General features: G+C 42.2%; 1 protein-coding gene across 6 annotated transcripts in view; it reads left to right on the top strand.

The window, feature by feature from the left end:
- LOC131240135 (uncharacterized) overlaps positions 1-26222 on the top strand; it is an 80993-nt gene that overhangs the window by 6859 nt on the left and 47912 nt on the right. For 4 of the 6 annotated variants that reach the window (XM_058238204.1, XM_058238205.1, XM_058238201.1 and 1 more), the window contains exons 4-6: positions 8682-8761; positions 10532-10570; positions 26086-26104. In XM_058238204.1, the coding sequence (XP_058094187.1) occupies positions 8682-8761; positions 10532-10570; positions 26086-26104 (138 nt within the window). The remainder of the gene's footprint in view (positions 1-8681; positions 8762-10531; positions 10571-26085; positions 26105-26222) is intronic. The other 2 variants (XM_058238203.1, XM_058238206.1) reach the window with 1 other exon arrangement.

The following is a 26222-nucleotide window of genomic DNA, read 5'->3' on the forward strand; positions in this document are numbered from 1 at the left end:
CAATGTGGTCGATCGATTAGTCATCTCGAGGGCCCTCGATCGATCGACCATGGATTAATGGAAATTCGAATTTAGTTTCTCAAGTCTTTGGACACTTTTGGCCACCTTCGATCAATTGAGCCCTGCTCGTCGATCAATCGAGCATGGTCGAATTAAATCAGTTTGCTTATTAGACAATTTTGATCGTCATCGATTGAATGAGTTCGATCGATCGGGATCGCTTGAGGATTCCCTTGATCGGTCGAACCTCGAGTTCAATTAGTCGAACTCGGTCGAACCTTGAGTTCAATTAGTCGAACTAGGTTACGAATTTTGGAATTTGGTCGCTGGACAAAAATTGACCATCTTCGATCGATCGATGGAATTTAGTCAGGTTCTGCTTGATACACAAACCGTTTTTTCGAAAATTCTGGTGTTTTTCTACTTCTTCCTTAGTTTCAATGAATCCCATTGACAACAGAATTGGGTCTAACCGATCTAATGGTTTTTCTCATAGTCGAATTCGGAGAAACCAAGGGATTGCTCAGAGCCGAATATCTGGCATCTGCAATTGGTCAATAAAATTGTCTTTGACAAAACTATTATTAACTATAAAATTCCGTAGATCACTGTGGGAAATCTATTCATTAATCCAATCTAAGATTTGAGGCTCTAACACAATTTGGCCTTAAGATCCGTAGATTTGGATTTCCTTAGACTGAAACAATTGAATTTCTCATAGTTGATCATCCTAGAAGCAAAAACTTGTTCAAAAACAGTATTCTATTGTTCAAAATTTCTCCCTTAGATCAAAACAATGGACATAGGATGAATCCACCATGTCCATTGGTTGAATCCATGGTTTTTAGGTAGGAAATTACAGGAAAAATCAGAAAAGACGATAAAAACTTAACAACGGAGGCTCTTCTTTCGCAGGGCTTCTCTCTTTGCTCTTTGGTTTAGGGTTTTTGCATGAATTTCCGGCAGCTTTTCCCTTTAAATAGAGAAAGCCCTAATTCTGGAAGATTCCACTAGGAATTGCTAGTTTTGGCAAAAATATAACTTCTGCGGTGTATAGAATCGATTCACTGACCTATCCCTCTACCGAGAGTGCTTTTACTAACTCAGTGCTTGGTTTTGTTAATCAAGGAAAAATCACATTATTAATTTGTTTAGTCAGGATCTCAAGTGGGTCACGAAAATCAGGGTCGTTACAAATGTCTTTTTAACAATCGCTGAAGTTTCATTGAAAAATTTGACCAATTTCTCAATAGTAGGCCCCTCTTCCATATCCATCACAACTCCCTATTGTTCAACCGAGTTAGGCGAGTGAGGGGGTGCTCCCTCCTTTTGCACACAACACAACACCGCCTTTAGCATGCGGTGCATATTTCGCATCTTGCGCATCAGGTAGTGTTGATCCTTCTTCAACTCGGCCATACTAGCCTCGAACGCCCCTAAACGCTCCACTACGTCCAGAGAGGCCCCCCTTCACCTCTCTGGAATGGGGCTCCCGTCTCCTCTTCATCGTCACCCTCTTCGTCTTCAGCTTCCTCTTCTTCATCACTCTCTTCTTCTTCTTCATCTATCTCGTCCCCAATTTGTTCGATCCGTTGCCTATCTTGCTTGGGGCCACATCTCATGCAGTTTAATGTGTCTTCAGTTATCACCCTTTTTAGCTCAACCGCGTTGCTAGATCCCCTGATTCCATACTGTCGGCCATCTTGCAAATGAGGCGGCCCAAGGTATCTCTACGTGATGTTGCAGCCATCACTATCCGGTAAAGGACAATTGAGGGCAGACACACATCCTCCCCCCACCCTACCTAGTACGTTACCTCTGCCATGTAGATGGAAATTTTCATATGGTTTCCCAACCCCTGATATACGTTATATGTGAAAATGTAGTGCAACAATCGGTAAGTTGGTATCATGCTTGAGTTTCGTATACCACTATCTCTCCTCCACTCAACAAGTTTGCCGCACATGCTCATGCTAAGCTCATCCCTATGCTGTTGTGTATTCAAGTCCTTAGTTTTAATCTGGACTCTTCCCCGTGACACGTTAATTAGCTATGCGATGGCTTCTACGTCGATGTGCACTACTCGGTCTCCGTATCTAATGTCAAATCCTAGAGGGTTGAGCTTTGTGTTGCAAATTCGAGAGTAGAACAACCTTCCCGCGCATTGGCCCGATAGTTGCCTTCAAATGCGAGTCCCTAACCGGCATGCATGGGTCATTCTAGCACTTCTCGCCAAATAGATTGTTGGCCACCGTGACTTCGAAGACGACTTTTCGACCCCAATATTTATCCGCATCCCGATCATTAGCCCTCTGTCTTCCTTTCATGACGTGGTGATGAAGGGCTCGCCTCATGGTCATTAGCCCTCCTCCAAATGGGTTTTGTTGCAACGTTTTCCTCATTATCTTCTATCCTCGTGATTCTTTCTCTAATGGGGAAGAAGAGATTGGCGTGCCCAATGGTGGCTCGGAGCCGCGAAAGAAGGTCGAGGAGGGTCAAGGACATTGAAGCGAGCCCTTCATCACCATAGACTGAAAGAAGGGTGAGGAAGGCCAATGACAATGAAGTGAGCCCTTCATCACCACGTATTCAAAGAAGTGAGAGGAGGGCCAATGACCATGAAGCGAGCCCTTCATCACCACGTCGTGAAAGGAGGATGAAGAGGGCTAATGATCAGGATGCGGGTAAACATTGGGGTCGAAAAGTCGTCTTCGAAGTCACGGTTGCCGACAATCTATTTGGCGAGAACGAAGTGCTATAATGACTCATGCACGCCGGTTGGGGACCCACGTTTGAAGGCAACTATCGGGCCAATGCACAAGAAGTAAGGTTGTTCTACTCTCAAATCTGCAACACAAAGCTCACCCCTCTAGGATTTGACATTAGATACGGAAACTGAGTAGTGCACATTGATGTAGAAGCCATCGCACAACTAATTGACGTGCCACGGGGAAGAGTCCAGATTAAAACTAAGGACTTGAATATCCGATAGCACAGGGATGAGCTTAGCATGAGCTTGTGCTGCAAACTTGTTAAGTGGAGGAGAGATAGTAGCATACGAAACTCGTGCATGATACCAACTTACCGATTGCTGCACTACATTTTCACATATAATGTATATCAGAGGTTGGGAAACCATATGAAAATTTCCATCTACATGACAGAGGTAACTTACCAGGTAGGGCGGGGGGAGGATGTGTGCCTGCCCTCAATTGTCCCTTACTAGATAGTGAAGGCTGCAACATCACGTAGAGACACCTTGGGCCTCCCATTTGGCCGCCTCATTTGCAAGATGGCCCGACAGAGTGGAATCAGGGGATCTAGCAGGGCAGTTGAGCCAGAAAGGGTGATAATTGAAGACACATTAAACTGCATGAGATGTGCCCCAAGCAAGATAGGCAACAGATCGAACAAATTGGGGATGAGATAGTTGAAGAAGAAGAAGAGAGTGATGAAGAAGAGGAAGCTGAAGAGGAAGAGGGTGAGGATGAAGAGGAGACGGGAGCCCCATTCCAGAGTGGTGAAGGGGTGCCTCTCTGGATGTAGTGGAGCGTTTAGGGGCGCTCGAGGCTAGTATGGCCGAGATGAAGAAGGATCAACATTACCTGATGCGCAAGATGCGGAATATGCACCGCACGCTAAAGGCAGTGTTGTGCTTTGTGCAAAAGGAGGGAGCACCCCCTCCCTTGCTTGACTTGGTTGAAAAATAGGGAGTTGGGATGGATATGGAAGAGGGCCCTACTATTTGATTGATAGTTAGTCAGTTAGTGTTTCTTTTCCTTTCATGTATTGTCGTATTGTAGCTTAGGTGTTACTTAATATTTTATAAGTAAACGGTGTAATAGACTCTTTCGTTAATGTTAATGAATCACTTTACTGCTTTGGTACTTGAATTGAGACTGCTCGAAATGGATGTTTGTGCTTTACCGATAACTCACGCTAATTAATTGTGAACTCGTGCCAATCATATAATAAGCCAATTGGGAGTTGTGATGGATATGGGAGAAGCGTATAAATTGTATGTGAGCTAATTTCGTACCAAGAACTTCAGTGAAATTGACCGAGAACTGACTGAAATTGACCTCAAACTGAGTGAAATTGGTCACGAACTGAGTGAAATTGATCGAGAAGTTAGGAAAAATAATCGATAACTAAGTGAAATTGACCGAGAACTAACTGAAATTGGCCGCGAACTGACTGAAATTGGCCGCGAATTGAGTTAAATTGACCAATACCTGAGTGAAATTCACCGATAACTGAGTGAAATTGACCGAGAACTGACTGAAATTCATCGCGAACTGAGTGAAATTGACCAAAAACTTAGGAAAGTTGACCGAGAAGTGATTGAAACTGACCGAGAACTTACGAAGATTGACCGATAACTGAGTGAACTGACCATATTCATTTGGATCATATTCAGGGTCAGTATCCCTTTTCGTGGTTATTACTATTCTTTCAAAGTCTGAATCGTAGTAGTAAATCTGCAATTTCAAAAAATTTAACAAACCTCTTCGATTTATATCATTCACTGTCACATTACATTTAAAAATAAATTATATTACATCATTCAAACATAAAATGCATTACAAATTACATTATTCCACAGGTATTGGAAACTTGCACCTATGATGATTATGCCCCGTTTGTTTGCATCTTCCGCACTTTACTGTTTTTCGTTCTTCTCCACGGGAAAGAATTCTTATATTTTTCGGTCTTCCAGTTGACCTCCTCTGTCGTGGGGCTTAATTCTCGCATAATACTCGCATTCGGATGATATTTCCCATTGGCTCTTGTCACGTGCTGGGTACACGGAACCATTATACGTGATCTGGTAATTTCTCGTCGTGTACAACGGGGAGCAATATGCATAATGAGGAACGTTGTAGTTTATACATGCTGAAAGAACATGAAAATAAGGGAACCTTTTTACGTTAAACTCGCGACATGTACACGAAAGCTCACTAAGCTTAATTGTATCATTATAATCTCCCACAACATAGTACTCATTGCGAGAAATTGCATGACAACGAACATCTCGCGCCTTTGGTACAAGATCCTTTAATTGTTTCTCAGCCCACGATGTCAATGGTCCTAGAAATGATGATGGAGATTCTCCTCTTATATAACATTTCTTGAATTTTAAATTTGACGGTCTCTATTAATATAGTCACGGGGTATTCTCGTGCTTATTTGGATAGAGCATTAACGCACTCAAATATGTTTGTAGTGACCAAGTTGAATCATTTTCTGGGAAAGTGCAAAGATGCCCACCTTTCGTACCCTATTTCTCTCAACCATGCATGTATTGGGGGATTGACAAGTTCGATATCGTGCGTTAACTTTTCGAACTCAGCCTTCCTGCAAATCTTTACTACTCACCAATAATAGATTTCTAACGACTTGTCTTTAAACGTGTCCACCATGTTTCGGTATATATGGTAGGCGCAGTAGCAATGGATTGCATTTTGGAAGACTTGGGGAACTTTTTTCATTAAACTTTTATGTTAGTCTAATATGATCACAAGACCAGGAAGATCTCCTAATGTACAGTTGAGGTGAGTAAGGAACCAGTTCCAATTGCTGTTGTTCTCTGATTCTCCGATACCAAAAGCGACTGGGAAAATATGATTGTCGCCATCCAAGGCTGTAGCAATGAACAGAACACCCTTGTATTTACCTTTTAGATGTGTGCCGTCGATGGCCAAAACCCTTCGCAGAGATATTTGAAGACTTTTAACGCATTGTCTGAGCGTAACAAAAAATCTCTCGAACCTTCTTGTCTGTGGATTAACAAGCACACAATCACCATCCCCGGGTTCGTCCTCCTCAACTCATGCAAATACATCGGGAGTTCATTGTAAGAGTCTTCATAAGATCCCATTACGCGATTGATTGCGATCTCCTTAGCACGCCATGCCTTCTTATAACTAATAAGAATATTATATTTCTCTTGCATGGCGAAGATAATGTCCCTCAACCTTAATCCTAGGCGTTGCTCAATGCGACTAACAACCAGCTCACTGGCTAACTTACTGCTTGCTTGTCGGTGATCACTTTTCATGCATGACATGCCACATGTATGTATGGACGTGTAAGTCCTTACATTGAATATCCCCGCATCATTCACCCTAGATGCATGAACCCTCCATTCATGCTTATCTTTGAAACACACTACGGTGAATTCCTTAGGTGACGAGTACAAGACCCTATATTGGAAGTTGTTGCAAATTGCAAATTAGCTTAAAACATACTGACACTAGCTCTTGTCCTTAAACGTTTGGCCAACGGCTATATCAATCGGCTCATCCAATGAATATGAATATTGTGACAGGTCTGTATTGGTGAATGCAACATTCTCGAAAGGCACATTAACTTGACCGGTGATGAAGTCTGATGTTCGAGCCTGCTCGGGCAGTGGAATGTCGCTTCCCCGTACATATTTAACGTTAGATGATGAAGGCAAATCTACTCTTGCAGATAAAGGTGATGCTGTATATTCACTTCTGAGGTTAAGGTCACCTGCCCAGCTCACTTGACTAGTCATGAAGTTTGATGTTTGAAGCGGCTCGAGTAGTGGAGTGTTGCTTAAAAGAACTTGTGAAGGTGATGCCATATATTCATATTTCACACCATGTTCCTCACCCAAAACTTCCAACTGCTGGTGCGTCATGTTCAACACCACTGTAAGCCACGGGGTCTTCATGTATTGTCTCATTAATGTGCTGCACTGTCTCGATGATTAAAGGGATGTATTTATCCGAATGCTTCGACTGTGCTGCCAAGAACACTCTCACATCTTCGTCGTCTTCAATTTCAGTTGGAGGGATTGATTGGTTTGAACAAGGGTACAATACTTTCAACCTAATATCATAATCCTTTGGCGTACTCTTCATAATCCTGTACATTTTAGATAGAAGCTCCTCATATGTAGTTTCGACGCCCACAACAATACTTTTCGACTTTCAACCCTTGTACGTGTATCGATTGTTTTCACTTAGTAACTCCCCACTATAAAAGCATACAACGATTCTCGAAGCCATTTTTTGAAAACAAACACAATGACACATTCGCAGCGAATCATTACAGAATAGGAGCAAACCATAAGATATAACTCATTTAATATTCACATGTATAAGGTGAAATTGACCGAGTAGTAAGAAATTCACCAGTGTATTGGGTGAAATATGACCGACTTATCAGTCGAAATTTCCAAGTTCTCGATCAATTGCAGGGAGTTCATGAAGTTCTCGATCAATATGGCCGACTTATCGGTGCATTTCAGTGACCACCAAATTGAACGAGAACTTAATGAAGTTGACTGAGAACGTAATGAAAATGACCGATAACTGAGTGAAATTGACCAAGAACGTAATGAAAATGACCGAGAACTGAGTGAAATTGAGTTTTAAGCCGTTGAAATTGATCGAGAACATAATGAAAATGACCGAGAACTGAGTGAAATTGAGTTCTAAGTCATTGAATTTGACCGAGAACTCGATGAAATTGACCGGGAAATTCACTAAAATGACCGAGTACTTGTGGAAATTGATAATTGATCGCGAACTTCTTGAAATTGACCGAGAACTGGATAAAATTGACCGAGACCTTCACGAAATTGACCGAGAATTGGATAAAATTGACCGAGAACTTTACGAAATTGACCGAGAACTTCACGAATATGACCGAGAATTTCATGAAATTGACCAGGAACTTATCGAAATTGAGCGACAACTTATCGAAATTGAGTGAGAAATTCACGAAATTGACCGAGAACTTCATGTAATTGACTGAGAACTTCATGAAAATGTTCGATAGCTTAGTGAAATTGACCAATAACTCGATGAAATTGAACGAGATATTCATTAAATTGACCGAGAACTCGAGCAATTTGACAGAGAAATTCATGAGGTTGCCCGAGTTTCGGTGAATTTGAGCAAGTATTTCGCCGCCTTCTCAGTCAACTTTATGAATTTCTACGTGGAATTGCCTGAGATCTTGGTAAATTCTTCAGATTTTAAACATCCTTACCTCCCATTGCTGCCATATCAGTGAAATTCGTGTTGAAGAAGAAGAAAAAGAGTGCGTTGAAGTGAAACGCGATTTACGGAGAAAAGCCTTCAAGACTCCATGTTTATCGATGCATCCAGTTTGAGGGAATGAACGTAACCCTGAGCAAGATGGAATATGGCAAATGTACAATGATAGTATATGGAGATTCAATGGAGATTTTGGGAAGAAAATGAGTGAAAAGAAGGGATATTTTCATACCGATGTGTTCTTACGTTTTTTTGGGTGTGAGTGAAAGGAATACAAATTATAAACAAGGGGTATTTTCGTCTATGAACGGTGAATCCGTACAGCAGGGTATTAGTTTGGGAAAGTAAAGTTTGGGTTGGGTAAAAAATGGGGTATATAGTTGGAAAAAACTCTTTTTAAAATCATTTATATGGTAGGTCTCCACATTTTCTACTTCTGTAATATAGTAGGTAACTCTTATCAGCTTGATATTTGACATGACTGTTTGTTATTCCAGTAGTTGGGTTGCAAGATAATATGACTTAACATATGCTTTCTTCAATCATTCCATATGCTTTGTAATGTTGTCTTCTCCATTAGTGCATTTTCCGTCCCTAAAAATGCTGTTGGCTAATTATTTCTTCTTCTTCTTCTTTTTGTTAAAGCCAAGTTGCAGCATGGTTATTTGGAGCATGCTGATGGCAATGGAGATTGGGTTTTTACCATATGTACAGCTTTGTCTTATGTAAGCTTTTCTTTTCTCTTATACCATTTAGTCAAATATGCTTGCAATGATTTGCTAATTTGTAGGCAAAATTTCCCAGGCCATGCTTTAGAATGAACACTCCAAAGGCTATGTATCTAGAGTCTGTTTTTTGTAAGAGAATGTAAAAGGTTGGGGTTATTATGTGTATGACTGTGTATGTTTATCAATTTGGGTACACATGCGATGCACCTTCCCTTTCATTTTGTATTTTTGTAAATAAGATTTGATGACGAGAGTAGAATACAACATACACATGCACAATCTCTCTCTCCCCCCCCCCCCCCCCCCATCTCTTCTTCTCTTCACTCTTTTCTTTTATTTTTCTCTTCCTATCATGGATCACATCATGGTATCGGAGTCGGATATGGCCCGTATGGGTTAACTTCATATCCCAATCTCACGTTTCCCTCTTAATCTCTCTTTTCCTTCTTTTCTTTTCTTTCTTTCCTCCCCTTTCTCCTTTTCTCCATTTTGTTCTTTCACAGGCTGTGGGCTATAAGAATGTTAGGGCCTCTAGCAACTACTGTTGGTGCCTACATATCCACTGACAGAACCATGCATCTTGTTGAATGGGGAATGGAATCACACCACACCCGAGCTCTAAATCACATGTAGTATTCTTCGAATCACATGAAGAAGAGAACACAACTTTTTTAATTTTATTTATTTATTATTATTTTTAAATAATGGCATTAGGGCTCCACACAACCCCCTTTCTCTTTTATAGCCTTAGAAAAGACCTTTCACAAAAATGCGCTCTCAGATAAGATTCTCAACATAAAGATGCTTAATAAATTAAAAGTCGTTCCTAACTCCCTAATTTCAACACAAATATAAGCTATACAAAAATAACGAAGCATGTAAGCAATCTAAACAACTAAACTATTTTGTGGCCCATAGGGGTCCACGATCAATATGTCCGATGATGATGATGATCCGATGGTTCGATCATCGCGTCCACTTGATCCAACGGTCCGATGTATCCGTTAAGCTCCTATATGCAGCACACGTGCATTTTCCCAATGTGGGGTTTTCAAAGATGCACGAATATGCACGTGGGGTCTTCAATGTGGCTAAGAATGTGAATTGGACTAAGTGGGCCCCATGTAATGGTCATCTAGCCGTAAGGAGACTGACTCAACCCCCCTTCAATATGGTGCTTGGATGTCCATATCACTTCCATTCCTTAGAAAATTGGAATCTTGCTCTCCGAAGGTGGATGTAGCACCCCAAACAGTGGCATGTTTTTTAATCATAGCTTCCAACACTAACTCCCATATGGAGCTTCTAATTGATTTGGTGAGATTTCTGATTTGACCCGACTCTAGTGGTTTTTATTATTTGTGTTCATTTGGATGGGAAGTCTTATAAACATGGTGCTGATTACAGCTCATATTTTGTGGCGTTGACAACCTTGATTTAGATCTCTTTCGGTCTTCCTTGTTTGGTTCCTTCCATTTTGGGCTTTTAGCTTCTTCTTTTTTCCCCCTCATTCCGACAGAGGATGTAGATCCATCTTGACGGTAGCTTTTTCTTCAGATGCAATTTTGATTAGGGAGTGCATCGGTCATTTTGGTCAATGCTCAAGAAACTTTTAATTGGCTACAATTTCATAATGAAATCATGCTGTTCAATTGTCTTTTTCCTGGTTAAGTCTGGAAGTTGCTTTGCCCTCTAGATGCCACTGCACTAATATTCCTTGCTGACTATTTGCTGAATTATGTAACACTGATTTTCATTTTCCTGCAGATGTTTGATGTCTTGGAATTCATCCCTTCTCATATAGCAGTATGTTTTCTATTCTTGTTATCATCTTCTGTTTTTGCTATTTCGTGCAAAGATAAATCTTTATTCTCTATCAGTTTATAGGTTTGATGTTCTAATTTCTGATCAGTTAGTTTCATGATCCAATCCGATGGCTAACTAGACTGTTAAACAAAATTCCTGTCCCTTGAGTTTGCTCATCTATAATTTCTGAGTTACAGAAAAATCCATCCGTGAAGTTTTTTCTTTTTTAATTCCGGCATGTAACTTAAATTTATTAAAATGAGAAAGAAAGGGCAAACAACAAAACAAGGATGGATGATGAGGGATCTTCATTCCCAATACAAAGAAGATTCTGCGCCCAACTACTCTTGAAGAGATCTTTAGGACATCTTTGAAAGATAATGCTTTTGCCCATCCAATCACTTTTGACTGCACCTTGATGAACACTTCTGAGGCAAGCTTGCCATATTGAGAAACATCTCTTATTATGTTTCTGCTAAATAGGATACAGTCCTGCAAGCAAAGGGTTTCCTTAGAATCTTCCCTTTTGGATTGCAAGTTGCAACAGCCCTCATGCGAGTCCAGGATGAGTGACAAAATTGATCAAGGCATCATTTTGTTGATGTTGAGGAGGTGGAAAAACCTCCAACAGACGGATGATGCGATCTCATAATGAATAAACAAATGGTCCAACAAGTCCATGTCCTACATAAAAAAAATGCATACTTTGGGAATACGCAAGTGAAGACACAATTACCCTTGGCCTTGGAGGCCCTGAGTAAGACCATATCAATGTAGTTAGGGTCCTCTTCCTTTGAACGGACTCTTGTAAAAGAGCTGAGTGAATCTGATGAGAACATCACGCCACGTACACCCTTGCGTACGTATCAGAGGAGGAAGCAGGCCGTACCTATTTCCCTGTGACTAGGCGAGTAGCCGTGATCGTGCTGAAGACCCCATGTGCATCTGCGAGTATCTGGAAGACCTCACACCAAGAAGATGCACATGGATTGCTTTATGGAGTGATCTAGACTATTGGATTGTAGGGACGTGACGATCGGGCCATTGGATCCATGGATCACATGATCGGGCCATTGATTGTTGATTGTCCACATCAGTTTTAAACTTTATCATCTTTTAGGACTTAGTTTTTGAATATTTTATATTTGGACACATTATGAGTGTTTTGGTTGATTTTATTTAGACTAGGGTTATTTTCGTTAAGATTCACATGAGGGGGATTATCGTAATTTTTGAAACTTCTTGGATCTATAAAAAGTGGGGGGCGTTGAGCTCTCCCATTGGATTTTGTGATAAAAAAAAGAAGAGAAAAACTCTTGCTTTCTTCTTCAATCTTCATGCGATTTGAAAATACTTTCATGCGATTTGTAATGAAGATTGGTGTGAGGCTAATCTTCATCAACGGAGGTGCGAGGTCTCCATCTATCCTCACACCATCTTCTCTTTTCTCCCCCATCTAGGTATTTTTTTCAGGTTCTTCATTCCCCCATCCCAGATCTTCGTCTTTTCCTAAAACCCAACTTTCCCATACCCATCCACAATCCAAACCCTAACCGACCTAAACCCATCCACCATCCTATGCCACACGTGTGATCGTACGGTCACACGTGCGAATCCCACCTTGCCCCCCTTTGGTTTCCCATTATCATTATATCAAACCCTTTCTTCCATCCCCGAAACGCTTACCCTTAACCTAAAATTCATAATTTTCTTACTTTTGCAAATTACCCAAACTCAAAATTTCACCCTAGATTGTATTAGGTTTTCTATTTTGAAGTAGACTATACCCTATGCTAATTGGATGTTCCTACATCCATTAGATCTTAGTTTTTTTTTATTTAATGATCTTGTGTTACGATATTGGTAGCTTAGGTTAGGATTATGCATGGTGTTCTTTTGATTTTCATGATATTTCTGATGATTATAGCGATGTTTATGTTTTTGTTAAATATCTTAATTCGATTACTTGATCTCACATGTTATTTGGTTCATGCATCGGTCCTGCATCAGAATCTATCTGACATAATGCCCTAATTTGTCCAGCTTCCAAGACTATCTATCTCCTCTATCGATGTCTTTCAATATTGCAATTATTCCATTAGGTCCGCACATTCTTCAACCTCTCCTTCACTCAGGCGTTTGTGAAATAAAGGCGACCACACTGCCTGGTTCCTTGCAATGGAGTGATATTGAGAGCTCACCACCTCTCTCTTGAGTGGTGTGTCCTCCAAAATTTAGTTTGTCCCAAATACTTTCCTTTTGTTTTTGAAAAATCACTTTTTATTCAATGGAGGCCAATAGCCAAAAGAATTATGAAGCAGCCCCTAACCGAGAAGAAAGGAAGCTCACTTCCAAATCTAAGAAAAATGAAACCCGATGCATGACATCCAAAATGACCCGCCTCAACACCTCGACAAACTCCCCAACATGATTGTGGAGGCACCGATTGTTCCTTTCCTCCCATAAGGCCCACAGGTCGGCCAATAATGCCAACCTCCAAATCTTCTCGCCCTACTTCCCCATCGCTCCTTCATGCCAAGAAAGAAGGAAGCCTTCAATCGACTCCGACAACACCCATGCCATACCAAATATGCCGAGTAACCTCTCCCAAAGCTCTCCAGCAAAAGAGCAATGAATAAAGAGATGGTCAATTTACGATGCTTCCCGCAAGTACAATAGGCACCCATTGATGATTAATATCCCTCTCTTACGAAGATTGTTAATCATCAACACTTTCCTTCCCACCAAGCAAGCTAGGGCCGCAACCTTTGGAGGAGCCTTGTAAAACCACATTAATGATGTATGTGCTCGATACTTCCCCAGAGAGTATCTATAAAGAAGCCCGTAGAACAATGGCATGGAGAATTGCTCAGACTAATTGAAGATCCGAGCCTCCCCCTGCGATTGAGAAGCAACATGCAACAGACACCTCCACATGTAGGGATAGGCTTGCTAACCTTGGAAAGACTTTGCGAAGAGCTTTATCCCCTAACTGCACATCGTTCTAGAACCTAATTCTTTGACCGACCTTAGAAAGAATCCAATCCCCTCTTTGATTCTTCTAGCCACCCTAGAAATTTCCTTCCATTAGAGGTGGGCATCGAGTTGAGTCGAACCGGATTGGTTCCTACTTGACTCGATCTGATTCGGGACCGAGTTCGGGTCAACTGACTTGATCCGATCTAATGCCCTGCTGGTCCGACCCGAACCGAGTTCGACTCGGTCAGGGAAACCAAGTCGAATCGGGTTGGGTACGATTTGGATCTGTGATGGTTCAGATCATAATAAAATAATCTTGTGGGCTTCTAGTGGGCAGCAACACGATTAAATCTTTAATTCGCGATGGACAGAAAGGGAACTCAGAATGGAGTGGTGGAGCAAAAAACTAAATGACCCTTTTAACCCAGACAAGGCGAACAATCACAATACAAAGTACAAGGGTAGAGTAGTCATTTAAAGGAGAAATATGGAAGGGTAAGAGATGTCAGAGAGGCAAGGGAGATAAAGCCAGTTAATAACATGAACCAATGGTTAATAAGGAGAGAGAGAGAGAGAGAGAGAGAGAGAGAGAGAGAGAGAGAGAGAGAGAGAGAGAGAGAGAGAAGCATGCGTTTCTGAGTGATGTCAATTTATCTTGGAAGTCGGACCGGAATCCTTTGCCACAACCAAGTTCTAGCCCAGCATGCTGTGTTTGTTACATCCAATCCGTCCATCAGGTGAGATCTTGGACACTTGGCCATGGAACCAAAAATCAGCCAGATACTCTTATAGGTACCCGATTGGATCGGATCGGTCCAAATTGACCACTGATTTGAACTCGATCCGATGTACGGTCGGATCTAAGTGGGCCTACTCGATCTGACCCCGATCCTGGCCTTCTGTTTGGATTGGATTGGGTCGGATTTTGCCTAGCTCTACCTTCCATGTTGCCGTTGCCCTGTATAAGGTCGACTCTTTCGTCCACCGACCCTTTGCTGATACACCATATTTCCCGCAATTACTTCTTTCCACAGGCCTACCTCCTCTCCAAAGCTCCAAAGGCACTTCCCAAAAGCGCCTCATTCATGACCTCCAACTTCTTAATGCTCAATCCCAAATACAGTGAACAATCTTCTTTCTAAATAAGCTTCCTACTGTTACAATGGCTTTCCACATACTAGAGGCTTTGTATTTGGACAAGGCTTCAGACAACAACTACCAACTGCCACCCCATATTTACTTGATACAATTTTCTTTGATAGACTTTCCTCATCCTCGAATCTTCAAAGATTTGATACCGGTCCCTCATTTATCTTTTGGTTTGCACTCCTCTCACAACTCTGCCATATGAAATTTATTCTCCTCTTCGACACTTTATAGGAATCTCTTCAAATTTGAGGACAATGGATGGGCATTGGAGCAAATACATAAACTTGATTGGCATATTTGACAGAGCTTCCTTTATCAATGTAATTCGACCCTTGAGCATCTATATTCTCTCTTCAGACAATGAGTTTCTTTTCAATTCTTTCTTCCACCACATGCCATAGTTGTTTTCCGGGTTTCCCAATACACAGGGTAGGCCCAAGCATGACGATGGAAGCTTGCCTAGGATATGACCAAACAGATCTACAAAACTTGAAATTTCCTCGCACTCCATTCTCACTTCCTAAAGCTCATTTTTTAGAAAATTGATCTTTTTCCCATACATGATACAACGTCTTTAAACAACATAAAATCTTCCTCATTTGCGAAATAATAGTATGTCATTTTCAAATTGAAGATAAGAAAATTGGAAGTTCACCATTTCAATTCGAAGCCATTAAGGAAACCCTCCTGGCCAGTGTAAGCATTGTGCTAAGATCCTCAGCTCTTAAAGTGGTTGATGGCGGCTGGGAGTTCACCACTGTTGAGGTTCATCATCATCATCTAACCCTTATCCCGGCTAATCGGGGTTGGCTACACAAATCCTCTTCCACCATTCCACTCTATCAATTACCATATCCTTAGTTAAACCATAAGTCATCAAGGCTTTTCTTACTACCTCCCCCCATGTCCTTTTGGGCCTACCCCTTGCCTTTTTAGTGCCTTCCCCTTGAACCCGCTCCCTCCTTCTAACTGGATTAGTTCTTGGTCTGCCAGCACATGGTCAAACCATCTGTCTACTTTCCCTCATCTTATTACCCGTCAGCGCTGCTCCTAAGTTCCTTTGATTACATTCATTTCTAATTCTATCCTTCCTCATCATTTCACTCATCCATCTTAACATCATTGTTGAGGTTGTGAAAATTTTTATGGTTAATTCAACCGTGGTTGACCAACTTTGTTCCTTTCAAATGGTTATTATATATATATATATATATATATATATATATATATATATATATATATATATATATATATATATATATACGAAGAGGGATTTGGGGTTGGAGGGGGCTTCGTTGCCAGTAGGGGGTTTGAAACTTTGTGCAGAAGAATTTTATTTTGGTGCTATTGCTTAGTTTTCCTAGTCTTTGTTGTGGCTATTTATATGATGTGCCTTTCCTTATGGAAATTAAACAATCAAATGCTTCTACATATACCTAGTGTTCGCGATATCGATAATATCGGCCGATATATTAGTCGATATTATCGTTATCGTTGGCCAGTGACTCAATATCTGCTGGAAACCCCTCAGGAAAAACAAAAGATTTTTATGTATCGTGCGATATATCGCACAAGATCGCACCATTTTTCTGATATCACAGAGATTATTTGCAGATTTATCCATTTTTGGCTTGCATAATTACCAAAAAAATCGAAAAGAAAAAAAAGAAAGCAGAGAAGCTTTGAATTCAACGATCTCAATTTCCTTACCCTTTTTTCTTCGCAAAGACGTAAGATTCAAATTGTGCACGAGATTTCGACGAGAAATCTGCCATAAAACCCTATAGATTTGGGTTTGATTGAAGGAATTTGAAAAATTTGGAGAGATTTTAGGGTTCCGGTCCTTCCGGAACCCTTTCCTCTTTCAAAAATGGGATCGGATTAGCTGCCAATGGGTTTGAGCATCGAGATTCGCTGTTGAAGTGTCGTCACTAAGTCATGATGTATGTGTTGTATCCACACCGCCCATCATTTTGGAGAGATCATTTTAGGGCATGAGACAAAGAATGAGGCAGATCCAAAGCTCGAGTGGACCCCACCATAGAAAACAGTGGAGACAGTGATGTCCACCATTGAAACCTTGTAGGGCCATCACGAGGTTTATTTGAGATCCAACCTGTTAATAAGTTAACACAGACATGAACGATGGGAAAACATAAATATTAGCTTGATCAGAAACATCTGTGGTCCCTAGGAAGTTTTTAATGGTGGGCATTTAATCCCTAATGTTTTTTATGGTGGGGTCCACTTGAGCTTTGGATCTGCCTCTTTCCTTGGCTCATGTTGTAAAATGATCTCTCCAAAATGATGGACGGCGTGGATACAACACATACATTATGGTTGGGGCCACAATTGTTAGGGACAGATTTCCTACTAAAGCCTTTCGCGGGATGCTGGGGACGCGGTTTGGCTAGGGGTGTACATCGAGTCGAACTGAGTTGAGCTGGCCTCAGCTCGACTCGGCTCAGCCACTAGCTGACCTCAGCTTGAACTCGGCTCGGCTCGGTCTTCAAGCCTGACTGGTCAGCTTGGCTTGGTTTGGTCAACAGCTCGGGCCAGTTCGAGTCGAGTTCGAGCCAAGATCGAGCCAAGTTCACCATTGTAGCATTTTCACAAACACCTGGACTACACCTTCAAAATCTCACTGTATTTGAGACAACAACAATGGTTTTATAGGTATTTTATCAAACACCTTCTAAGCAACATAAAAATCAAGAAAAAAAGGGTGTTGGTTTCATATACATACCTTCCTTGCCACCAACCACACTCCTTGGAGTCATTTCATCAAACACTTGGTGAGCAACATCAATATCATAGTAATCGAGTCACCGAACTAGTTCAATCCGAGTTTGATTCGAGCTGGGTTCGATCCGAGTCGAGCTGGGGCCAGCTCGAACTCATTTTCGAGCTCAAAAAACAGCTCGACTTGGCTTGAACTCAGCTTCGAACCGAGTCAAATCGAGCTTTTTCGAGTCGAGTCGTGACTTGTCGGATGCTCGTTGAGTCCGATTCGCCAAGATGAAGCTTGTGGGCCAAGCAAAGAGGTATTGGGCGATGGTAGAGTGAAAGAAAGAAAGAGCGAGAGAGCTCCTAATAGTCCATTGGGGAGAAATGAAAGAAACGCTTAAAGAGAAGTACCTCCCTTTCTCTTATCACTTATGGTTGATTGGGGAATGACAGTCTCTTCGACAAGGTTCCATAAGTTTTGTTGAGTATATTGAGAAGTTCGAAGAGTACTTGATCCGTTGCAAGGTTGATGAGGACCCTGTACTCACCCTTGATCTTTTTGAAAACGGGCCTCTGTCCTGACATTATAAGAGAATTGCTCACTAATGATAGACACTATTGAACAATTGTATCAAGTAGTGTTAGACGTCGAGCAATACCTCAAAGCATCTGTGGGAAGGCGGTTTGACTTTCGCGATTCTGGTGCTAAGGCCAATCCCTCTGGGGCTAAGCCTAACACTGGGTACCAGAACAAACCTTTCAACAGTTTTCAGCCCAGACCCAAGGATGATAAGGGTAAGAAATTGCCGGGTCTAGCTCGCGTGGAAGTGTGGCAACTAGGTGTTTTACGTGTCAAGGGTTTGGTCACTTTGCCCACCAGTGCGGCATGAAAGAGGGTACCAAAGTATTCTTTATTGATGGGCAAGTAGAAGTAGTGCCCCCCAGAGAGTGACGCTGAAGAGGAAGAATATGAGCCAGTAGAAACCCCTAGTGATGAGGAAGAGGGAGCGTAAGAGTCTGCGACCGTTGCGATTGTGCGTTGCGCGTTGGCTCATGCCAAGAACATTGATGATTGGCGCCGTAACACGATCTTCTATACATATGTAAAATGTGGGGAAAAGAGCTGTAAGATGATCGTGGATAGTGGTAGTTGTGCTAACGTGGCATCGACTAGCACTGTGAGTCGTTTGGGCTTGAAGCTGGAAGCCCATCCTCAACCCTATAGAGTCTCCTAGGTTGATGAAACGTCCATTCCAGTCTCGCACTGTTGTCTTGTTCCTATTCAGTTTGAATCATATAAAGACACTTTGGTGTGATCTTGTTCCCATGGATGTTGGCCATATCATTCTGGGTAGACCGTGGCTCTATGACAGTGTTGTTACCATATTTGGTCGTTCGAATGTGTGTACATTCTGGTTCGAGGGCAAGAAGGTCAAGCTAAATCCACTGCCACCTAAGAACACGACTAGAAAGGAGTTCACCACACAGAGTGGTGCGAGCGGCTCAAAAGAATTGAAGGAATTGAAGTCCAAGTCCAAGCCACTCCATATTCTAAATGCGAAGGACATTGAGCGAGAAACGGAGGCGGACTCGATACTATATGCCCTTGTGGATAGGGAGAGTGTACCAGAGGCTAGCATAAAGTTACCCACTGAGGCCATTCAGGTAGTACCTGAGTTTCGTGATGTCTTTCCTGATGATCTACCGAACGAACTTTTCTCTATGAGGGATATACAACATGCCATTGATTTAATCCCTGGGGCGACTCTACCAAACCTCCTGCATTACAGAATGAATCTAAAGGAGCACCCCGAGTTGAAGAAGCATATTGACGAACTCCTAGAGAAGGGTTTCATTTGAGAGAGCATGAGCCTGTGTATCTTGCCCGCCCTTCTTACACCTAAGAAGGATGACACATGGAGGATGTGTATTGCTAGTAGGGCCATTAACAAAATCACAGTCAAGTATCGGTTTCCCAAACCGCGTCTTGATGATATGTTGGATATGATAGCTAATGCTACTATCTTCTCAAAAATTGACCTCAAAAGTAGTTATCACCAAATCTGTGTACGCCCTGGTGATGAGTGGAAGACTGCCTTCAAAACGAAGGATGGGCTATACGAGTGGCTAGTTATGCCTTTTGGGATTAACGCCCCAAGCATGTTCATGCGTGTGATGACCCAAGTGTTGAGACTCTTCATGGGGAAGTTCCTGGTTGTATACTTTGACGATATCTTGATTTATAGCATGACCAAGGAGCAACACCTCGACCATTTAAGGCAAGTTTGTGAGTTCCTTAGGGCCGAAAAGTTGTATGCCAACCTAAAGAAGTGTGCGTTTTTGTCTAGTAGTGTTATCTTCTTAGGTTTTATTGTGTCAGCTAAGGGCGTATCGGCGGATCCCGAGAAGGTCAAGGCCATAGTCAATTGGCCTGAACCCTGCAATATTCATGAGCTGCGCAGCTTTCACGGTTTAGCCACCTTCTATAGGTGGTTCATTCGAGGTTTCAGTTCCATTATGGCTCCTATCACGGATTGCATAAAAAAGGGAGAGTTTCAATGGACAAAGGCAGCCTTGAAGGCCTTCAAGGAGATAAAGGTCAAGATGATCGAAGCTCCAGTCACGTGACTTCCGAATTTTTCAAAAGCTTTTGAAGTCGCATGTGACGCTTTAGGAGTCGGCATAGGAGTACTTAGTCAGGAAGGGCACCCTGTCGCCTTTTTTAGTGAGAAATTGAATGAGGCGAAGCAGAAATATTCTACCTATAACAAAGAGTTCTATGCGGTAGTGCAATCACTGCGCCATTAGCATAATTACCTATTGTCGCAAGAATTCATCTTATTCTCAGATCACGAGGCCTTGAGATACCTGAACTCTCAGAAGAAATTAAACCCTAGGCATGCCAAGTGGGTTCAATTCCTTCAAGAGTACACTTTTGTGCTTAAGCACAAAGCCGGTGTAGAGAATAAGCCTACTGACGTGTTAAGTCGTCGAGTCGCATTACTCAATTCCATGAGTGTTGAAGTCACGGGCCTCGAGCGCATCAAAGAAGAGTATTCTGAGTGTCCAGATTTTGAAGTTGTTATGCGTCGTTGTTAGAGAGTCCTTTAGGAGCTAGCAGTGAGTACTTGATTTTAGACGGATACTTGTTTAGGAGTGACCACTTGTGCATACCACGCACCTCCCTCCGCGATTTTTTTATCTGGGAGTTACATTTAGGAGGGGTCGCGGGTCATTTCGGTCGAGACAAGACCATTGCCCTAGTAGGGGATATGTTTCATTGGCCAAACCTTAAGCGAGACGTGACCAAAATTATAGGGCAATGTCGTACTTGTCAACTGGCAAAGCAAAGGAAACAAAACACAAGATTATACACACCTTTGCTAGTCTCATTCATCCCTTGGGAGGACATCAGTATGAATTTCGTGCTTGGACTTCCCAAGACTATTCAGAAACACGATTCCATATTTGTTGTCGTGGACCGTTTTTCTAAAATGGCCCACTTCATTCCTTGTTTTAAGACCTTCGACGCATCTCATGTTGCCAAGCTATTCTTTTGTGAGGTCGTCAAACTGCATGGGTTACCAAAAATCATAGTGTCTGATTGGGACGTGCGATTCATGAGTTACTTTTGGAAGACACTATGGCACATGATGAACACTAGGCTCCAATTTTCTTCTGCTTACCACCCTCAGACCGATGGTCAGACTGAGGTGGTCAATAGGAGCCTAGGAAGTTTGCTCAGATGTTTAGTGGGGGAGCACACCAGGACGTGGGACACCGTACTACCTACAGCCGAGTTTGCATTCAATAGTTCCGTCAATAGGTCCACAGGTCTAAGTCCTTTTGAGGTCGTTACTGGTTATAAGTCTAGGAAGCCTATCGACCTTGTCCCTATGTCACTGTCCCATAGGCCGTCAGACTCTTTTGCGCATCACATTCATTCATTGCATCAAAAAATCAGGCGAAAGATTACTACTAGTAATGAACATTACAAATTTTCTGCAGACCAACATAAACGTTTCAAGGAATTCAATGTAGGGGACTCTCTGATGGTCCGCATTAGGCCCGAGCGATATCCTCAGGGGGCCGTTCGTAAATTACACGCGCGTAGCGCTGGACCTTTCAAAATTATAAAGTGAAACGGTCTCAATGCGTATATGGTAGATCTTTCACCTTCCATGGGAATTAGTTCCACATTCATGTGGAGGATCTAGTTGCTTTTTAGAGGACCTCTGATACTTTGTCTGACTCTTCGCCCACCCATCCTGATTCCCCAGATCTGTTCCTTGATACATGGCCTCTTCCCGACTTTTCTTCTCAGCCTCTACCTCCCATACCTTACCTTCACACACCCGGAGAGGAAATAGAGGATATTCTGGACCATCAGATAGTTTCAACGTTGGACGTCGGGTTTCAAAGGTACCTGGTTAAATGGAAGTCACGACCAACTTCAGACAGCACGTGACTCACTGAGGAGAAGCTTCAGAGACTTGATCCTAAGATTTTGGAGTGGTTCATGAGTTTTGTTTCACCAGTGGCGAAATCTTCGCAGCCGAGGAGAGTTGATGGGGACATCACGCGCCCATGCACACGCACACGCACGCCGTCCCCCCTACGCACGTACATAAGGAGTGCCCCACCATTGATCTGGATTGATGAAGACGTCCAGAGAGGGCCTCCTAGTTAGAAAGCGGAGTTTTGGTTAGAAGACGGAGTTTTGGTTCGTTAGAGTGGGCCCGATAGTCAAGTAAAGCCCATCATGGGATCTCATGATCGTGGCCCACTAGTCTGATAAATCTCATATTTTAGGTTTTTCTTATTAATGTTATTAAGAATATCCTGGACGGTTTAGATTTTTTTGATTAGTTTTTATTTTTGTTTACTTCATCGCCAATTAATAGGTTGCGCACGTGGCGCGGGTTTTGGGATATATGGTTTTCTTATAAATAGGCACCCCTTATAGTTTTTTTGATTCATTGAAGTTTAATAAAAAAATTCATGTGTTTTTTCTATTCCTCTGAGTTCCTGAGTTGTGGAAAATTCAATTCGGTGCGAAGCCCTCCCTTCATTGAAGGGCTAACTACTGTGGTGCGAAACCACATCTATCCCAATCCGCCCCTATCTTCTATCATCCATACTTCTCACCTTCTACACCCATCCTAGCTTCGAATCCGTCAGCTTTTGCAACAGTTCTTCTCCCTACAGCCGATTTGCAGAATCTGGCCCTGCATGAGGGCTGAAACTTCGGCGGAGCACCACGCACAAACCGCGCATCCGATCGACACGAAACTCGGGGGTTTTGAAGCCCTCCCCTAGCCGACCAAAGCCAAGGAGGCGCTTTCCGCATTTGGCGCCCCTTCGCACGTGCGGCTAGGCCTTTGCGCACGTTCCAGAGGCCTGGCCCGCTGTCCGCGTGCGGGAACTGTCTCCAGGTTCAGATTTCCTTCCTATTTTACTATCCTCATACTTATTTTCCCTCTCTCTAACCATAGATTGCATTACTTCCAATTTATTTGACCCTTTTCTAATCTTAGGGTTCTCTGAACTGAAACTGGTGAATCCCTTGGATTAGGGACTGGTTGCTGTGCATGTGTGGATGAGTTTTACTTCCCTTTGAGTACCGTTTGGCTCATAGTTTTTATTGATCCAACCCTAACATGTGTAGGCCTGGACCCGCACAGATTCCTCTTGCTTGAATGTTTGAACTTTTGTTTGGGATGTGGAAATTTTATGTGAATGTTTCTGAATTATTTTGATCTAAAGCCTGAGATTTTGCATATCATAGTTAATTTTCATGTCCTGCATCAATTGGCCTAGTCTTTCAAACTTTCCACATGTTCAACTTTTGGGATGAGCACGATAAAGGAAGCCCCTAGCTCCATGGAAAGATGGCTTCACTTGAAGAATTCAATCATGAAGTTGACCATGTCTTCCTTCATGACTTCCTAGGGAACTTGGAAGAAGGCCATGGGAAGACCATTCGAGCTTGGGGCCTTATCTCTCCCCATCGAGTCCATTGTGCTCTTGATCTCGTCCACGGAGAATGACTGATCAATAGCCTCTAGTTCCCAATCTGAAATGGAGTTAACATGCTAGATTATCTATACTCAGCCTCTTCCACCCTTTGCTTGAAAGGAAGTTGTAGAAGCTGACGATGTGGTCCCATACCTATGACTTCTCCTTAACCCTCCTTCCATCCATAACCACAGTGTAGATCCAGTTGTTTCTTGCTCGCGCGCTAGTGGTGCTATGGCAAAACCTACTATTATTGTTCCTTTCTTTTAGCCACAATGCCCTTGAATATTGCCTTCACTTGATCTCCTCCTCTTTTAGCTAGTTCCCATAATCCTGAGGCATCTCTGGCCGCGTAGCTCTCTCTGTCGCGCCCCCCCCCCCCCCCCAAACATTGAGCGCGTGGATTTCTCGAAGAACATCCTTCACTTCGGCTTCCCTAATTCCAAGTTCCAACCATCGTTCTCTTCCACTTGCGAATCTTGCCTTTGAGAAGTTTCAACTTTTGATTGAGTCTATGGCTCAATGGAGCACAATCAGGAAGCCATCCATCTCCAACCACAAAAACTCGAATTTGAATAGCCATGGGCTCCAATTCTCCTCTGTAGGCAGTGGTTAGATATAGGTTTTGAAAGGCCTCGCTGCTAGACAAGAGGAAATGTATCCGCCCAGTCAGCGGAGATCAAGAATCTACCCAATCTGAACCCTGATGCTTTCTCCCTCAGGACAATTGAGACAAAGAAAACCCAGACCATTCTACTTCCTTTTCTTAGATGTTGGAGTCCTATGCGAGAAGAATTCCCCTAGCACTACCCTTCACATTGAGTGTCACCCAATCTTTGCATCTCGATCCCAGTATGGAATTGAACAATTTCTTATCAATGGTCTGGAACTTAAGTTTCCTAAAGCATGATTATCTACTCCTTGAGCCTACGACCCACATTCTTGAGTTGCGATCATCTTTGCTTGCAACCTAGACCTTTGACGTTCCACGAGAGGATCTTCATTTGGACACTAATCTAGTCCCCTTACATGTCTTGTTGCTCCTCACGCTAGCTCCTGAATCGTAATTCATGAGAATTCCAAGTTTGCTACCTTCCGCCGCCCTCTCAGAGATCGCAATGCCTTTCCTTTGTGGGCATTCTAAGCCTTTAGGCTCCCCTCTCCTCCATGAATTGAAAGAGCACTATGTAATCTTCGTCACAACCTCCAAATGTAACACCCACCATCTTACCAACCTAATCCATCGCCTCCTTAATCCACTTCATCTCCCTGGCCACCTAACTCTCTCTAGCTCCTAGGTGAATTACCCTTGATGCACACCTCCTTTCCACATATTGGGGAGGCCTGAAATGTCAAGATATTGCTCTGTGTGTGTGTGTGTGTGTGAGAGAGAGAGAGAGAGAGAGAGAGAGAGATGATTTCGCATTGTAATTTAAGGGTGTGTTTGTTTAACCATTTACCCCTGTAAATGGTGGTGAATGGGTTATGATTACTTTTCACAGACGTTTGGAGAGCGATGGAAATATTGCAATAAACGTGCCTTGAAAAGCGAGATTGTAACCCATGTACTGGGTGCGAAAAAACTGTGGGTCCCACCATGATGTATGTATTTGATCCATGCCATCCATCTCTTTTGCCAGCTCATTTCAGGGCATCAGCCTAAAAATGACAAAGATTGTAAGCTCAGGTGGACCACACCATAGGAAAGAAGGGGATAATATCTACCGTTAAAAATAAAAATGCCCATGCATGCGCGTTTCTGTCATCCAACCTCTTCAAAAGGTCAGAAAGACATGAATGAACCAAAAAAAATAAATATCAAATTGATCCAAAACTTTTATGCCTGCCAAGAAGTTATCAACGGTGGATGTTAAATTCTCATTTTAGCTTTTGTGTGGTCTACATTTGTTTTGAATTTGCTTCATTTTAGGGGGCTCATGCCTTAAAATGAGTTGATAAAACAGATGAACGGTGCGGATCAGACATATACATCACGATGGGCCCCATGAATTTTACCTATTTCATTCTTCCGTTCCTTGGTTTTAGTGAAACTGTCACGACAAAGCCGCAGCTTGCTTACAAATCCCTTGGTAAATAATTATTACTAATTTACATGAATTTACTGTGTACCATGGTTAAACAAACACGCCCTAAAGGAGAGAAGAATGAGGAAAGAGCAGAGTCTGAGTTGATATTCTCAACAATAGGCACGCTTTACAATAAGTGAGAATAAATTCTAAAGGATCCTAATACTTCTCATGAATGGTGCTATGCATGTGTACTTAAGTCTGTACTCTAACAAGTGAAAGAAGCTAAAATTCATGAATATCATGGAAGTAGGTTCGAGTACCATACTCTAGTAGCTCAAACCTCTTTGCTTTAATCATTGTGTAAATGAAAACATTGGTTATTTCCATGTATAGTTCTTACCTGTTCTTTCAAACGACTCATTTCATTCTTGCTTCATTGACATCTTCTGTCTCAAGGCCCTTTGGTTTTACTCGCATCACATATTAACTGGTTCTGTAAGAAAAGGCATGAAGTTGAATCAACATCTTGTCCATTATTCTCGTAATGTCTTTGCCCATTTTTAATTAGGATTTTTGTGAACTTAGTGATTAATGGACTCTTTTCTTATGCAGGTGGTGTTTGATCATGATGGTGAGATGCATATGTCATTGATATCCTTCATTTGTACTTATTGTTTATTTTTTTTTTAAAAAGATCACCTCCACCTGATGCTTTGCATGCACCTGAAGATTTTCAATTAGTAAATATT

Source organism: Magnolia sinica, chromosome 3 (assembly GCF_029962835.1).
Source record: "Magnolia sinica isolate HGM2019 chromosome 3, MsV1, whole genome shotgun sequence".
Lineage (NCBI taxonomy): Eukaryota > Viridiplantae > Streptophyta > Magnoliopsida > Magnoliales > Magnoliaceae > Magnolia > Magnolia sinica.